Genomic DNA, 16,715 nt, shown 5'->3' with positions numbered 1-16,715 from the left:
CGCAGCTGAAATGCCAACGCTTTATCAGTCTGAACTCCTGCCAATTGTCTCTTAGCCAAAGCCAAGGGTTATTTCCACAGCTGATTCCTGCTCTTTACACACCCCACCCTGCAGCTGGCAGGGGACTGACAGCAGTAGGAGCACAGGAGGAGGCAGGTTTGGGGTGGAAGCAAAACAGCGACAGCAGCAGTGCCAGCGGTGCGTGAGGAATACTGTGCAGGAGCAGGGAAAGCAACGGGCGCTGCTGCAGGTGCCTGCTCACAGGAGGCTGGTAACGGGGAGCCTCGCACCAGGACAGGGTGAAGTAAAGGGTGAAACCGGGAGTTGCCAAAGAGGCTGATGTTCCACTGGGGAGAAGCGCACCGCAGCCTCAGGCACTTCGTCCCCTATCGCGCTGGGGTCGGTGTCTTCTGCAGCACAGATATGTGCTGAGGCAAGGTGGCTGCGGTGATAACAGTGAGTCTGCTTCCAGGGACCTCATTCTTGTGGAGTGCCTTGCCTTGGGCCTTTTGCCATTGCCAATCCATGTGCTGAGGAACGGCGCTGCGATGCTAAGGAGATGCTGATTAGAACAGCAGTGGGGTCATTGCACAGCCCTTTCCTGAGCTCTCTGCCTGGGCTGCTCCAACCTTTAAAACCTTATTGCAAATATACTTCAATAGCGATGCCCCAGGGCTCTGGCCCTTTTGGAGGCTGCCTGTGCTGCAGGAGCAATGCCTGCGCTGCAGGGGTGCTGTGTCGCTTTAGGAGGGTCCAGGAGAGCTGGCATTCCTGGGTGTTCTCCATTCATAGCGGCTGGAATACAGAGGCGGCTGGGCAGGATGAACAGTGCCCTGTGGGCAGCCAGCCAGCCCTGGCTCAGAGTGGCCCTCACATCTCTCAGGACCCTGCTGCCACAGTGAGCTGGAGGTGGCATGGTGGCCTGTCAGGAAAGGTATTTAGCTGTATTTCCCTCTTCCCTTGCACATCCATCATTGCTTCTTGTCTTACTCTTTGTCTGCGTCTTGTTTGGAGCCCCTCTGCATGGTCAGAGGGGCAGAGCTAGCGTCCTCCCTCTTCCTTGCCTAGGGCACTGCTCACATCATACTTTCCCTTCAGTTTCTGAATGAATTCACTGTCAGACAATAGCACAACCGGGTGAAAACTCATACCCCAAAAGCAGTTCTGTACATGGCTTGGTATGGAACTGTGCTAAATCTACTTGCTTTTAGGGTTTTCATTACAAAGCTGATGATAGAGCACCCACACTCCTTGTGAGTGCTCAGGGTCAAAAGAAGTTGTAACCCCCTTCTCAGGGAGAAAGGTAAGCACAGGCTGAAACGCTCGAGCTGCAATTAGTGGCAGAGCATCGCTCCAGCAAGCATCATGCCTCTTCAGCGGGTGTTGGCTTTCTAAGGCACCTCAAATACTCGCCAGAGTAATTAGCAGTGATCTGAATTAGACATCGCTGCGCACACGTCTGTCTGCAGTGGTGACGTGTTTCATCACACCTCCACAGACAGGAGCAGTTCGGAGGTGGATGCACTCCCTAGCCTGCAGGAATCACCTCCCTGTCCTTGCTGCCACCCCGCACGGGAGTGTTTGTCCCGACCATTGGTCTTTGGGGTTCTTGCTTGGGGCAAAGCTTGGGTGCTTGCTGTGAGCACACCCAGAGCTGAGCTCACCCTTCCTGTGTCTGCTTCTACCTGCAAGAAGTGCTTGCTGTTGGCAGAGAGATGAGGGCTTTGCACGGCTCCTCGCGTTGTCTCCGTGTTGCTCTGGAAGTCCCAGGCTTGCTGGGGTGAAGCTGGAGGCAGACCTTGAGTTGAGCTGGGACCGGTCAAAGCGAGGACTTTGCCTCTGCCATAGGAAAGAGCAGCTTTTGATCCCACTGTGGTTTTATCTGTTCTGGAAGGAAAACAAGAAAGAGGAGTTTACTGGGTGCAACACGGACATTTCACACTCAGCTCCAGTGGCTACGTGAACCCTTCCCAGTCAAACCCTTACACGTCCCATAAGAAAGCTGGAAAATAGGGGATATAGTGTTTCTGTTTCACCACATATCACTAATAACATGCAGCACGGACTCTCCCTTTCCTCCAACTGCCCTGCAAAATGCCTCTTGTCTTGCTGTGCCATAGGTGTAGCAACAGTTGGGTCCAGACACTGCCTTGTGCTCCAAGGGGCCGGGCTGAGGTCATGTCTCTGCTCATTGTATTTCATTAATGTAGTTCTTTCTTCTTTGCTTTCACAAAAGGTTTGTAATGCACGAGGGGAGGAGGGGACAACTGCACCACTGGGGTTCCACAGCTCCTTCCTTGCTGTCTGCAGGAGCCTTTTCGTACCCCTCGCCCCTTTGTGTTGCCAGATGGGAATCATTCACAGGCCTCCTGAGGTCCATGGGACCATGGTAGCATGGAGGTGGAGAGCACCCAGGGGTGCCTACCCAGCTGTGAAGGCAGTGGTGGGGAGGTGAAAGGGAAATGCCTTGGTGGGGAACAGAAAATGGCAGTGGAGGAAAGGCAAGCGTGTAAGGCAAAAAGGCTCATGTGTCCCTGGGGATGGAGCAAGGTGGGAAAGTCAGAGCAGGGAGATGTGGGGAGGAGACGCTGACGCAAGGCAGAGCAGAAGGGTGGGAGCCCTCCTTTCTCAAAGGGAGCATGGAGACACAAGCACTGTGGAGCCAGCAGTGGGGCAGGATGAGGGGCGTGGGTGAGAAGGAGGGAGGCACAGGCAGATGGCTCCTGTTCTACAGTGCTTTGCTGTGAGTGCTCGTGCAGCTCTTCAGGCCTCCTTTGTGCTTCACCCTTTTGATCAGCCCCTGAGATCTCAGTGTAAAACCTTGCTTGTCTTACCCTGCCTTCCTTGAGTGACTGTGGGATATGTATCCAAGCAAATTTGGGTATCTGAAAGAAGGACTAGGGGCACCCTTGTATTGCAGGCATTTGATGGAGGCCGGACAGTTTCCTTTGGAACAGTGCTAGTTTACAGGGGAAGTGTGGGAACTGTGTTATTTCCAAATAACCAACATTTCCAAATGTTGTCCCATTCTATTGCCTGTTCTCAGCAGTGACTGTGCTCGCCTGCAATGGTGGTAGATCCAACTCATCACTCTGGTCTTGTGTTGCAGTTGCTTTGGCAGCTCTCTAACTCCTGGTGGTGGATGGGAAATACAGAGAGAATCCTAAGGAATTTCCCAGGGGTAATATCTCTCAGGACAGAGAATGGAGATGGCAATGGGAAGTTAGCAGGAAGATGGTGATGTCCCTCATGTGGACCAGGAAGGCTTCTGGCTCTGTCCACAATATCCTGAGCTGTAGCTTCCTTCAGCAAAATCACAGGAAATTGTTTTTCTCTCCCAAATACAGCCTTGTGATACAGGAAGATGTGGCCATCTCGTTTGTGATGTGATGCTGGTAGGCGTGCTACCCAGCTCCCAGCCTGCCTGGACGCCACGGTGAGTGCCACAGGGGTGATAACCTGCCTTGTCTCTTGTGGGTGGCCCAAAGAAGGGATGTTTTTGTCTGCTGTGTTGGTCTCCAGGCCCAACACCTATGTGTGACACGTTACCTGCTAGGTACTCCCATATGACTCATGACCACAGACAGAATAAAAACACCTAGGGGAAGCTGGCCTACAAGGTGTTACTTGCTTGCTGTTGTTGTCCCGGACTGGTGACTGCTGCTGAAGGCTTTTAACTGTATAATTACAGCCCAGCCTTAGCAGGTCTGCCAGCCTGCACGGTGCTGCCGACCAGTGTATGTGCCTATTGTTTCCATGAGCGTGTCTCCAGAGGATAATTACGTGCACAGGAGGAGGACACGCTCCTCCAGGATGGAAACCTGATTGGGAGGATAAGGAGAACCTGCTCCGTGCCACTGCAGGACTACATGGAGAGCCTGGTGTTGTCTGAAGAGAGAACAGTGGAGATACCATCGACTACTCCTGTTACTACATCCCAGAATTCATCAAGGGCTTAAGACAAAGAGCCAGTTAATTATTTATGACATATGCACGAAAGGGGAAGGCAGGAACACGCAAAGGGCTGGTTCATCATTTCTCAGCCTAGAGAGGCTGCTTGATTCATATTAACCAGCTCTTCTCCTTTTAAGTCTAATTTTGATATTTCCCAACAAACTCTTCCCCTCTGGCATGGTCAGGTCAGTGGTAAACTCAGATTTCTGCTCTGCTTGCATAATTGGTTCCTCCAAACCTGGGTTTATTTGCCTTGCCTGCTTCAGCTTGTCCCAGGCCTTTAATTGCAAGGTCTCTGAGGAGAGCTCGTTATGTATAACGGGCTAAGGCTTTTCAAATGGCACAGCTTTTCCTTCTGGAAGCAGCTGATTCATCCACACGGAAACGTTTTGCACAACGGGCTCAACTTCGCTTCAATTTCCAGTTAAAAGGAGGAGCAAAGCACCTTGCTTTGATATGGCCAAAAGCAATTCCTCTTGCCTCATGTTCCAGACCTCAAGCTGGGGGCTGTGCTTTCCTGGAGGACACGAGGGACTGTGCCTGAGCGTGGGCACAGGGGCTGCAGCACAGTCCCACTGTGTGAAACCCCTCTACCTAAGGCTGACGGGAACAGTGCTGAGCTTCAGGCCAGATTCCACACTTCTCAGAGGTCCACCTCAACCATGACCTTCTCCTGGGGACCCTGGGTGCCCTGTCCACCATGGGAGGATGGCCAAATGCAAGCCTGCATGTTTTCCTCTGCTCAGGAGCAGCTCTTGCTTTGCCTTCAGGCATTTTCCAGTGAGACTGAAGCACCTCCATCCTAATGAAGGAGACTTGATGGTCTTATAGGTCTTTTCCAATCTAGTTGACCCTATGATTCTATGGTGTGTCTGACCGGATAACTTTTTCCATCAATTAATTCGCTCTACCCCCATTTTAGACCCATTCCTCAAGAGCTGGAGTGTACTACACTGCAGTGTAACGGGACGTTTTCAATGAGCACATTGCTGTTGGGATTCACAGAACAGGCTTTGATGAAGGTACATTTGGTAGAGATTATTCTGCTGGAATGGTTTTAAGGGGACACATGGAAAGGAAACGGAACATGTCCCCACAGTGGTTGTCTTTTAGGATGAAGCTGCCAGAAGGGCTGGAGCCAAGGCCAGCCTGGCCCAAGCGTCTGTAGAACTGCAGAATCATTGAGGTTGGAAAAGACCTTTGAGATCATCAAGTCCAACCGTTAACCCAGCACTGCCAAGGCCACCACTAACCCATGTCCCCAAGCACCACATCTCCATGTCTTGGAGCCTCATGGACGGGCAAGGAGAGAGGTAAGGCTGTGAGGTGTGGAGCTGAACATGGAATCATAGAATCACTGAATGGTTTGGGTTGGAAAGGACCTTAAGATCCTCCAGTTCCAACCCCCTGCTGTGGGCAGACATGATTGCAAACAGAGGCAAACCATGAATTCAGCAGTAGCCATCAGTGCTAGCTTTCAGCAAGGGACCAGCTCATTCCCACCTATCCATAGCTACTGAGAAAACAGGGAGAAAAAGTGCATTTTCAGTACGACAGACACCACAGCATGGAACCATGGGAGTCCAGGGAATGTTCCCTCCTGGGTCAGCCTCAGCAGAGGTTATTGGGAACTGAACACTGCTCCACATGCAATGGCTTTTTGCTCTTGTTCCTAATGTGCACACTGAACACGTCAGTTGGGAATCCAAGCAAAAAGGACCAGAAGGGAAGGTGTAGGAGGTAGAATGTCCTCCTCAGCTTTGGTGGCTTCCTGTTTGTCTGAGGCCTGAAGAGATAGCTAAAGCTTCCTGCATACCTGACACGTGGTTAATTTGACAGAATCGGAATGGGAGCCTGTATATTTAAGTGACCCGAAAGCCAAACCCTTACATGAACTTACATGGACTTTTCCCTCAGCAAGGGATTTTGGCAGGAAACCATATTGTTTAAAATATGGTGACTTACCAGTCGTTTGCTTCCAAAGGATCTAGCCTGATCCTTTGTGATCCTTATGACCCAGGGCTTTTGTTTCGTTTAGGCAAGCAAGTGTTGTGAAATGCCTTTGTGAATCAAACCTGATGGAGTGAGCATGGTGTGAGAGGTGAGCAGTGATGCTGCCCTGCCCGAGGAGAGCCGAGGCAGGAGGAGCAGTGCGCTGGCCTCAGCAGAAGGTGATTCCCGCTCTCTTCTCCTCCAAACCCTCAACTCCAGCACAGTTTGGGTGTGAGTTTACCCCAGCGAGCCCGAGGCAGTTTCACTTTATGCAACTCTGTTTGCTCAGCAGATGGGAGGCCCGGCTCTCTCTGATCTGCGATGTTCAGAGAACAGACTCTTCAACAGTGCTCTCCATCATCCAGAGGAGCATCTGCCCAGTGCCACGTGTGGAGGTGCTTTGGGTTTCTCCAAACCATGCTTTTGAGGGGGCTCGAGAATGAGCATCTGGGGATCTCACAGAGACTTGAGAAGAAATGATTGGTGCTCGAAGGGCAGAGTGAGCACAAGGAAGGGACATGTTCCTGAGTTCTCTGCACGTGTGATGGTGACTCACGCACCTCCAGGGTTGGGGTGACACATCCCAAGGGGTCTTGAGCGCAGGATGTGCTGCCCTGTCAGCGCTCCAACAGGGATTGCTGCTCTGGTTGCAGTAGCATCTGGAAGGAGGACTGTCCTCCACGGGCTCAGTGCATCCCTGGGCCTTCCCTGAGTGATCTGCCCACAGCATATGAGCAGTGATACTCCTGGTCCTACCTCCACAGCTAAAGACTTGCCCTTTAGCCAGGTCACCTTGGGGAGAGCCTGGGACCTGATCTCTGCAGGAGTCTGTGTCTGTGGTGCAGCTCCAGAGCAGCATCACGTGCCAGCAGCATCTGCAAGCACGGGTGTGCACATCAGGGATGCTGGAATCCTGACACGTTGCTCCCACGGGACAGGCTGGCCACAGACAGGAGCCGCAGCTGCAGTTCAGGATGTGCTGATGGATCTCTTCTGTACTGATCAGCACAGCTGGAGTGACCTGCTTGACGTGACACGTGCAAATCTGAGAGGCAGCAAGGAGTCTTCTTGTCCTCCCATGTCTCCTCATGGCAGTCTGTGGGGCTGGCAGTACAGCATCACCCGGCACCAGCCCTTACCACATGCTTATTAAAGGGAAAACTGAGACAGCTGTACCCAGCATGTGCCAGGCACCGCAGGGCTGGCGGCCTCCAGCACATCACAGAATCCATCATTAGTGCTGGAAGGGCCCCTGGGCAGCCTGCGCCAGGGCTCTGCCACCTTCATGTAAATAAGTTCTTCCTCGTGTTGAGGTGACACTTGGTGTGGTTCAGTTTATGGCCATTGCTCCTTGTCCTGTCGCTGGGCACCACTGAAAAGAGTCTGGCACCATCCTCCTGGCACCACCTTTGAGATACTGACCTGCATTGATGAGATCCACTCTCAGGCTGCTCTTCTCTGCACTAACCAGGCCCAGCTCGTGGAATCTCTGCTCGTAAGAGAGATTCTCCACGCTCCTGAGCATCCTCGTGGCTTTCACTGGACCCTTTCCAGCAGCTCCTTGTCTGTCTTGTGCTGAGGAGCCCAGCACTGGACACAGTGCTCCAGATGTGGCCTCACCAGGGTCAGTAGGGGGGGAGAATCACCTCCCTTGACCAGCTGCCACATGCACAGCATTAAATGAGAAGGCTGCATCAGCTCCCTCCTCCTTCCCAGCAGACAAACAGATGAATGCATCCTCTGCGAGAGCATCGTACCCACACACTGTGTTGACGTGCCGTGCTGTGCAAGCGACTTAGGGCTTCTGGGAAAGGTGATGAGCCACAGCCCTGCCGCACATGGGCTGGAGGAGCACCATTGCTCTTCAGTATTGAATCCAGAGAGCTCGACATGACCCAGAGCAGAATGTAGGACAGCCTTGCATCAGGCTCCGAGTGCACACCTGCCTTGTAAACACAATCAGCAAGTTTGATTACAGCGCAGCCCGAATGGGGAGACAAACAGTATGACTGGTATTTATCATTGGGACTGTAATTATGCCTGCAGGTCCCATGCTGCCTGGGCCCCAGCGTGGTGAGGGTTGTACGAGACACGATAAAAGATTATCCCTGGCCTGAAGAAATTAGAATCTCATTTTAAACATCCCAGGAGGGTGAGCCAGATGGGGATGGTGTCAGGGATCGAGGTTGGGAAAAAGTGCAGGAGTTTGATTACAGATAAGGCTGCTTCTCAGAGGCTCCTGCTGCTGAGCCGGGGGGGCTTGGTGGTACCTTTGCTGTGCCAAGTCAGCATGTGGGCTGATGGCAACAGGCCAGGGGTGAGACATGATGGGTAGAGGAGGAGGGAGAAGGGTTGCAGCTATGTACTTGTGTCTCTGTGTATAAGAATATATATATGTATAAAATCATAGAATCCCAGAATGGCTTAGGTTGGAAGGGACCTTAAGATCATTCAGTTTCAGCCCCCTGCCACGGGCAGGGACACCTTCCACTAGAGCAGGTTACTCCAAGCCCCTGTGTCCAACCTGGCCTTGAACACTGCCAGGGATGGGGCAGCCACAGCTTCTCTGGGCACCCTGTGCCAGCGCCTCAGCACCCTCACAGGGTTCTCTTCTCCAGGCTGAACAGCCCCAATGTTCTCAGCCTGTCTCCATATGGGAGTTGCTGCAGCCCCTGATCATCCTCGTGGCCTTCTCTGGACTTGCTCCGACAGCTCCATGTCCTTCTTACGCTGAGGACACCAGCACTGCACACAGTGCTGGAAGTGAGGTCTAACACCAGAGCAGAGCAGAGGGGCAGGATCACCTCCATGACCTGCTGCTCACGCTGCTGTATGTATGCTCAGAAGGGGAAGAAGGAGAAGGCTCCTTTCCCAGGGGTGATGGAGGAAGCGGGCACACCGAGCCCGCCACCGCTGCAGAGCCTCGGGGCAGGGAGACAAACGGGTGCGGCGGCGCCGGTGCCGGTGTCCGCCGCGCGGTGTCACTGCGGGCCCGGAGGCGCAGCGGAGCTGTGCGGGGTGGGAGGTGCGGGTCGCAGCGCCGGGGGAGCCGGCTGAGCCCCGCACCCCTGCTCATCCCGCGGGAGGGGGATGCTCCGGGAAGGAGCATCCCGGGGGTTGGAGCAGGCGGGAGCCGGGATGGAGCGGGAAGTGATGGGCGGGAACTGCCGCTGTCCCCGCCGCATCGGTGCTGTCCGTGAGAGGCCTCTGCGGCTCCGCTCGCTGCACAGCCCGAGGAAAGCAGCCGGGAGTGACCAGTGAGAACATTGGGGCTGTTCAGCCTGGAGAAGAGACCTCAGAGCAGCTTCCAGTGTCTGAAGGGGGCTACAAGGATGCTGGAGAGGGACTCTTCATCAGGGACTGCAGCGATAGGACAAGGGGTGATGGGTTCAAACTGAAACAGGGCAAGTTCAGGTTAGATCTAAGGCAGAAGCTCTTCCCTGTGAGGGTGCTGAGGCGCTGGCACAGGGTGCCCAGAGAAGCTGTGGCTGCCCCATCCCTGGCAGTGTTCAAGGCCGGGTTGGACACAGGGGCTTGGAGCAAGCTGCTCTAGTGTGAGGTGTCCCTGACCATGGCAGAGGGCTGAAACTGAATGATCTTAAGGTCTTTTTCAACCCAAACCAGTCTGAGATTCTATGAATCCACGTTTGGGGTGAAGCTGGGCCGAATGCAGATGAGTGCTCTTCGATTTATTCCTCGCGTTATTGATTTCCACTTCTGTCTCAGCCCAGGTTTCAGATCAGCTTCTATTTGGCTGGCCTGCAGCTCCCACAAAAGCACCTACATCTGCTGCTGCCTTCCCAGTGCTCGGGTCTGCAATGCTGTAAGTGAATACACATCCAGCATTCCTGGGGTCACCTGCTGGGAACTACTTAACCCCAGCCAGCACCAGTTTCTGGGTACAGATGGGGCTTTTGCACTGCTAGGAGTCTGGGGCAGTTAGTGCTATTGTGGGTCCTCTTTTTGGGGCAGGCAGAGGCTGAACTCTGCAGCCGTCAGGCTGAGCACACTGTCCCCTGTGTTTTACTCTCAAGAACAGTGTTTTGCAGGCTGTAGATTTGGGGAGCTCTGTTTCGGAATCTAACAACAGGGAGAAGGGAGGCCTCTCAATTCCCTGACAATTCCCTGCTCCATCACTGTCTTTTGCCTTTTAGGGGTGCTCCTCAGCTTAAAGGGCTTCCCCAAGGTACAGGTATGTCTCAGTGCGAGCGATATGTGCTGCAGCAATCAGGCTGCTGTGCAAGGTCTCACAGTTTGTTGTTCTCCCTGAGTGCCACCACACAATTATGGGATGCTGTGACAGTTTTGCTTTAGGTTTAAAAACCAATCAGTTCTGGCACTCATCTTTCTAGAAAGAGGCTTCACAACATAACTGGAGCACACCCAAGAGGCTGAAAACCAGAAGAGAAATTAAAGTATCCTGCAATCACTTCTATGTTAAAGCTGGCAATTGTGAAACCACATTTTATGCACAGGGGTGGGGATGAGTGGATTTGGATTCATTCCCTGCTTTTGGGGTTGAAATCACTGTCTCAGTGCAGGTGGAAATGTTTGCTTCCGCCACATGTCAATGCGGAGCTGGTCTGTGTGTACAACTGTGAATGATGCCGCTGAGACTTGGCAGGACCGCTCTCATCTGAATTGGTCTGAGGGACATCTGGGCCCAGAAATGCAGGCTGGCACTGCCCTGCATGATGCCACCGAACCGTGCCATGCCAAGTTCCCTTCCCACAGGTGGGTAGGAGCAAGCACCACTTGTTTCCATGCGCACCAATGCCTTCCTCCCTCCCTCCTCCACATCAGCTGTCAGTGTGCTGGATGAGTTCTCAATGGGGCAGGTGGATGCAGTTTCCTCTCGTGCCCATTGCAGCAGCTCACACCAGACTCTACTTACTGCCCTTCTGGGAGGTGTGAAGGTTGGTGTTGGGGGGTGGAGCCCTGTGGAGCAGCAATGGCTTTAGGAGGTGAGGATCTGCCTTCCCAGAGCACAGCTTATTGATGCATCAGACACTCAGGAGACTGTGTTTGGCCTCTGGTGAGGGGCATGTCTCTGTCACCAGCCAGCTTGGGCCCATGAAGGAGCATCTAACCCCATGGGGAAGGCTGAGCTGGGCAGGAAGAGATTGTCTGGAATAAGGCTTGTCCTGCCCGGAGGGGAGCAGTGAGTAGTTCCTGAATGGTAAGGCCCTGTAGCATGAAGGGAGTAACACAGCATCTGGAGGAAACATAAGCTGCGCAGTCATTTTGGCTGTGCTAGTGCATATGGGCTTGCTTGCTTGAGGTATTTAGGAGATGAACAAATTCCTGCACTCCCACAGAGAAATTAAACGATGCTGTGTACAGCAAATATTGTATAACAGGTTTATTAAAGGCTGGAGAAGGCTTGGGCTGCTCTGAACAAAGATGTGGGCAGAGGTGTAGGTTGATCTGAATGCATCTACATGGTATTTTTATCTATAGGGGTATTTTAAACCAGCTATACAATTGGCAAAGTTGCCTTAATTTGCAAAAAGAGGTCAGGCTGGATACAAGGAAATGCTTTTTCCCTGTGAGGACAGTTCGATGCTGGAGCAGGTTGCGCAGGTTGTGAGCCTGTGTCCTCAGAAGCTTTCCAGACTCAGCTGTATAAAGCCCTGAGCAACCTGGTGTGGCCTCATTGCTGCGAGCAGGAGGCTGGGCTGAGATCTCCCGAGGTCCCTTCCAGCCTGAGCCATCCCTGGATGCTGCCTTCACTCCTGGAAGGACTGGGCTTGCCATGCAGCCACGGCTAAACCAGTCCCTGTGCCCGCAGACACGTGCTCACCCCTTCCCTGCCTCCATCCCTCCCCAGCAGCTGGTATCTTGCTCGTGGGTGATGTCAACCCATTTGCTTGCTTACAAGAGGCATCATTAGCGAGTAAGTAATTTATGTAACACTGTTTCTAGTGCAAATGAAGGTAGAGCCGGGTTAAGCAGGCCCAGGGCAATGAGGGCACGCTTTGCACAGTGGGCATGGAGGAAATCACTGCAGGACGCTGGCGGGCTGGATTACAGGAGATCAGAGGATGGAGGAATGCTTGGTGTGTTTTCTACTCCCCATGCTGTGCACGGTAGAGTCATTTCAGTCTGTTGCTGGAAGGGAGCTCAGTGCCCTTTACCTCAAGAGCCCTGCCTTTGGAGACCAAATGCAGGCTCAGCAATTGAAAAACAGTTTAAAGAATGGGTCACTATTGTATGAGCACTTCTTCTCTTTGCTTGTATGGATTTTCTGTATCAGTTTTGTCTTGTGAGGCTGTACCCAACCCCAGAGCTACTGAGCAGGTGCAGCTAAGGGGACGTATGTGCTCACAGCAACAGTAGGAGATGCTCTGCTTCTGCTTGACTTGAGGGAAAACTTGAGAAAAGAGGGAAGCTGCTGCTTGGAGGTTGTTTGAGCAGTAGATGCACCTCGGTGGTTTCTTCTTTTCCACGGGTGTGCTGTTAATGCTTGTGCTCCAGTGGCACTTAGGAAGGGCAGTGCTGTTGCGGAGCAGAAACGGTGCACAACAAAGCATTTCAGCAAGGATGTATCTCAGACCAAACAGAAAAGGTGGAGAAAGGAAGGACAGCAGCTAGAGAGGGCTGGCTGGGGGACATGGCACCCTAAAGCACCGGTGTCTTGACTGTGCCATACACCAGACTCTGGATTCTCCTGGGCTCCAAGGGAATTTGAATGTAAGAGGCTTATACTTACCATGGCTCACCTCAGAGTCTGATGCTCCCCACTGCATGTGACTGAGCAGATGATGCCCAGCTTAGTGTACACAACATCGGTTTGCTCACGTTGCTAACAAAGGTCTGGTTTGGGTTAGCACACAGGGATAGGGGGTCAGGAAGGAAAAGGAATGCAAACATTCAGCCTTTTGGTAGGCAAGACAATAAACATCACTTACTGCCCCACTGATAAGCATCTTGCCACTGTAAAAGAGTAAGTGCTATTGAACAACATCTTAAAAACACCATCCTCTCTAAGGAGGGAGACCAGACCCATGGAGAGAGGAAAGGAAAGCAGAACTGGTGAAGCACATAAACAGTACTGATTGTCAGAGTTTTAAGGTGTTATTAGGAAAGCTGTCAGTGTATTTTGGGTGTGTGGAGAAAGGCAGGGGGACAGCTTCTCCCAGGATCCAGGGCAGCACAGTCTGTTCTCTGGCTGATCTGAGCCCCCTTGATGGCACCCTGGCAGCTGTGAGTGCTGATGGGTGCTGGCTGCAGGCATGGAAACCCACCAGAGGCAGCTGCAGGTCCCAGGAGCACTGCTGGGCACACAGCGGGGTGCAGGGTAGAGGATGCTCAGAGATGGATGCGACACGCTGGGCCCTTCTGCCAAAGCAGGCGGAGCTGCAGGAGCTAAGTGGCAAGCCCTGTAAAGGGGAATTAGAGCAGTCACACCTGTGTTGAGAGTGCACGTATTTCCACTGAGAGACCCTGATGGGATCTAATGAAGGGATAATGGGAGAGGAATACCTTTGAACCAAGTGAGCTCTCTCAGGTTTTCCCAGGGAAGGAGGGGTGAAAAGGCTGTGCACACTTGCCTTCTGCATCTGCTTCCACCCCATCCATGCCAAGAGGCAGCTGGAGAGGAAAGAGGGGATTTTCTGCCAAGCACTGCATCTTTGCTAGATTTTGAGCTAAGGACAAAGTATCCCTGGTTTACCTGGGAGATTCCTGTTCCCAGTGTAAATCACACCATAAGAGATACACAGCTGGTTGTTAGCCTAACCTTATTCCTCAGACCGATGTAGGGATGACCCTTACTAGCAGTTCTGTTTGTGCATTTGATCACAAGTTGTTTTAGCGCTGGGGACTGATGCTGGCACCTGAGACTCCTGGGGAGGATTCCAAAGAAGGCAAGAGTGCACCTCTGTCTCTCAAGCTGGAGCCCACTGACACTGCGATGTTCAGCTATCCTCTGTGCAGAGCATGGTCTTGGCATCTGGAAAGGTCCCACCTTCATGCACTCGTCCTGCCTGATAAATGTGGTCCATGCCCCCTCCCTAGGGCAGCCTGCCTAATCTGGGAATCCATCCCTGGGCATTGTCCTCGGAGCTGCTCTCTTCTTGGCTTGCTTTGTACACAGTCAGCTGATCGGAGCTAGCCCAGCTAGAGCCGGAGCCGACACCCTTCAGCGACCGCGAGGTTCAGCAGAGATGAGGAAAATCAGAGGGGATAGCGCAGACACATCGCGATTCCCGACATCTCCCGACCCCCGAAGCCCCAGCAGCCCTTGCGAGAGAGCGGCTGACGTGGCAGGGGGCGTTCCTGAGGTAAACGGCGGCTGCACCCCTGCGCCTTGCCTTGAGAGAGGCTCTGAGAGGGCCTCGACCGGTCGCTGCCCACCGGGCGCAGGGAGGAACAAGCAGGTCGTGTTGCGAATCCTGTTGCTGGTGTCCCAGACTGCTGACCAATATGGTCGCCTCCAGAAGGAGAGCTTGCAGTAAGAAGACTGTAGCAACTCAGACAGAGACCCAGTCCCAAACCGTGGCTGTTCAGGTCTCTGGCTGCAGGGAGTGCCAGAGCCTGCTGCTGCCGAAGGAGGGAGGCCAGCATTCCACCTGTGTGAGGTGTGAGCAGGTAGAAGATCTGCTTAGCTTGGTGGCAGAACTTAAGGAGGAGGTCGAGACGCTGAGGACCATCAGGGAGTGTGAAAGGGAGATCGACTGGTGGAGTAACTCCCTGGCGTGCCAGCAGGAACGGTTCCAGGGAGATACCCCCCATAAGGGGATGGATGTCCTGCCCTCTCTGACAGAGGAGGATGGCCCGAGACATCCCGTGCCCTGTAGTTGTCGCCCAGAGGTAAGGGACCAAAAAGACACTGAAAGCAAGTTCCAGTTTGGACTCGTGGGCAACCCTCCTCCCTTCCTGCCCTGCTTCCCCAGGTGCCCCTCCGTAATAGGTTTGAGGCCCCTGGATCTTGATGGAGAGGTAAGTGAGGATGTGGTGCAAGGCCGGCCTACAAGGTCACATAGGAAAAGGCGGTCGACTTCACGCCTCAAGACTGCCTCTGACAAGAAAGAAAGAAAGGTCATTGTTGTAGGCGATTCCCTTCTGAGTGGAACAGAGGGCCCGATATGCAGAGTTGACCCTCATCATAGGGAAGTGTGTAGTCTGCCTGGAGCCCGGGTCAGGGATATCACCAGGGCGCTCCCCAGCCTGGTGCACCCGACAGACTACTACCCGCTGCTGGTCTTCCAGACAGGTGGGGGGGAAGCTGCTTCCCGCAGTCTGAGGGGGATGAAGAAAGACTACAGGGCCTTGGGCGGATGGTGAAAGAGTCTGGGGCTCAAGTGATTTCCTCACTTCTTCCATCTTCCAGTGATATGGGACTGAATGGGAAAATTCAGTCCATAAACAATTGGCTACAAGATTGGTACTGCAGGCAGGGCTTTGGGTTCTTTGATAACAGCTGCTTTTATAAGGCTCCAGTCCGGATGATGGCACGTGGGAAAGGTTTATCTCACAGAGGCAGAAGGATGCTGGGGCATGAATTAGCAGGGCTCATTTGGAGAGCTTTAAACTAGATTCGAAGGGGGATGGGGTTGTAACTGGGCTTGCCCCAGTGGGGCAGCACTCTAGAATTGATGAAGACTGGGAGGCCTCCTATAATCCTAGGGTGAAATCGGTGAGCTCAGCTCAGCTCGCTCCTTGAAATGCCTGTACACCAATGCGTGCAGCATGGGAAATAAGCAGGAGGAGTTAGAGACTTGTGTTAAATCAAGAGATTATGGTTTGGTGGCAATTACAGATATGTGGTGGGACAGCTCGCATGACTGGAATATAGTCATGGAGGGCTATGTCCTTTTCAGGAAAGACAGGCCAGCCAGGCGGGGTGGTGGGGTTGCTCTTTATGTGCGAGAGCAGCTGCAATGTACTGAGTTCTGTCCAGGGACAGAGGACGAGCGAGTTGAGAGTCTGTGGGTGAGAATTAAGGGGCAGGCTGGCAGGGGCGATACTGTTGTGGGTGTCTGTTACAGGCCACCAGATCAGGGTGAGGAAGTTGACGAGGCCTTCTACAGGCAGCTGAGAGCAGCCTCACAGTCACAGGACGTGGTCGTCATGGGGGATTTTAATTTCCCTGATGTTTGCTGGAAGGACTACTCAGCAACCCAGCCACAGTCCAGGAGGTTCCTCCAGTGTATGGATGATAACTTCCTCATGCAAATGGTGGATCAGCCAACCAGGAGAGGAGCGCTGCTGGATCTCATCCTCACTAACAAGGAGGGTCTGGTCGAAGCAGTAAAGGTTGAGGGCTGCCTTGGTTGCAGCGACCACGAGATGGTGGAATTCAGGATCTTGTGTGGTAGGACCAGTACAATAGCAAGTAGAATTGCAACCCTAGACTTTAGCAGGGCAAACTTTGGCCTTTTCAAGCAATTGCTAGGGGAAATCCCATGGGCAAGGCTGCTTGAAGGTAAAGGGGCCCAAGATAGTTGGTTGACATTCAAGAATTGCTTATTCCGAGCTCAAGAGCAGAGCATCCTGACACATAGGAAGTCAAGGAAGAGGGCCAGGAGACCTGCGTGGCTAAATAAGGAACTGCTGGGTATACTCAAGTGGAAGAGCAGAGTTTATAGGTCATGGAAGGAGGGGCTGGCCACTTGGGAGGAATATAAGGCTGCTGCTAGAGGATGTAGGAAGGCAGCTAGGATGGCTAAGGCCTCCTTAGAATTAAATCTGGCCAGAGGGGTCAAGGACAGCAGAAAGAGCTTTTTCAAATACATGGCTGATAAAACTAACACCAGAGGCAAGGT

General features: G+C 53.1%; 1 protein-coding gene across 17 annotated transcripts in view; it reads left to right on the top strand.

Annotated features, from left to right (window-relative positions):
* The window catches only part of RD3 (RD3 regulator of GUCY2D), a 71,763-nt gene that overhangs the window by 11,364 nt on the left and 43,684 nt on the right, over window positions 1-16,715 (top strand). For 3 of the 17 annotated variants that reach the window (XM_080616805.1, XM_080616809.1, XM_080616808.1), the window contains 3 exons: window positions 3,348-3,436; window positions 9,678-9,769; window positions 10,101-10,138. In XM_080616805.1, the coding sequence (XP_080472931.1) occupies window positions 3,348-3,436; window positions 9,678-9,769; window positions 10,101-10,138 (219 nt within the window). Of the gene's footprint in view, window positions 1-2; window positions 935-3,347; window positions 3,437-4,876; window positions 5,268-5,992; window positions 14,761-16,715 lie in introns of those variants that run through there. The other 14 variants (XR_013956719.1, XM_080616804.1, XM_080616796.1 and 11 more) reach the window with 11 other exon arrangements.

This window comes from Psittacula echo (assembly GCF_963264785.1).
Source record: "Psittacula echo genome assembly, chromosome: 4".
NCBI classification, from domain to species: domain Eukaryota; kingdom Metazoa; phylum Chordata; class Aves; order Psittaciformes; family Psittacidae; genus Psittacula; species Psittacula echo.
Note: the sequence above shows the minus strand (reverse complement) of the source record. Positions and strands in the feature narration are given on the sequence as shown.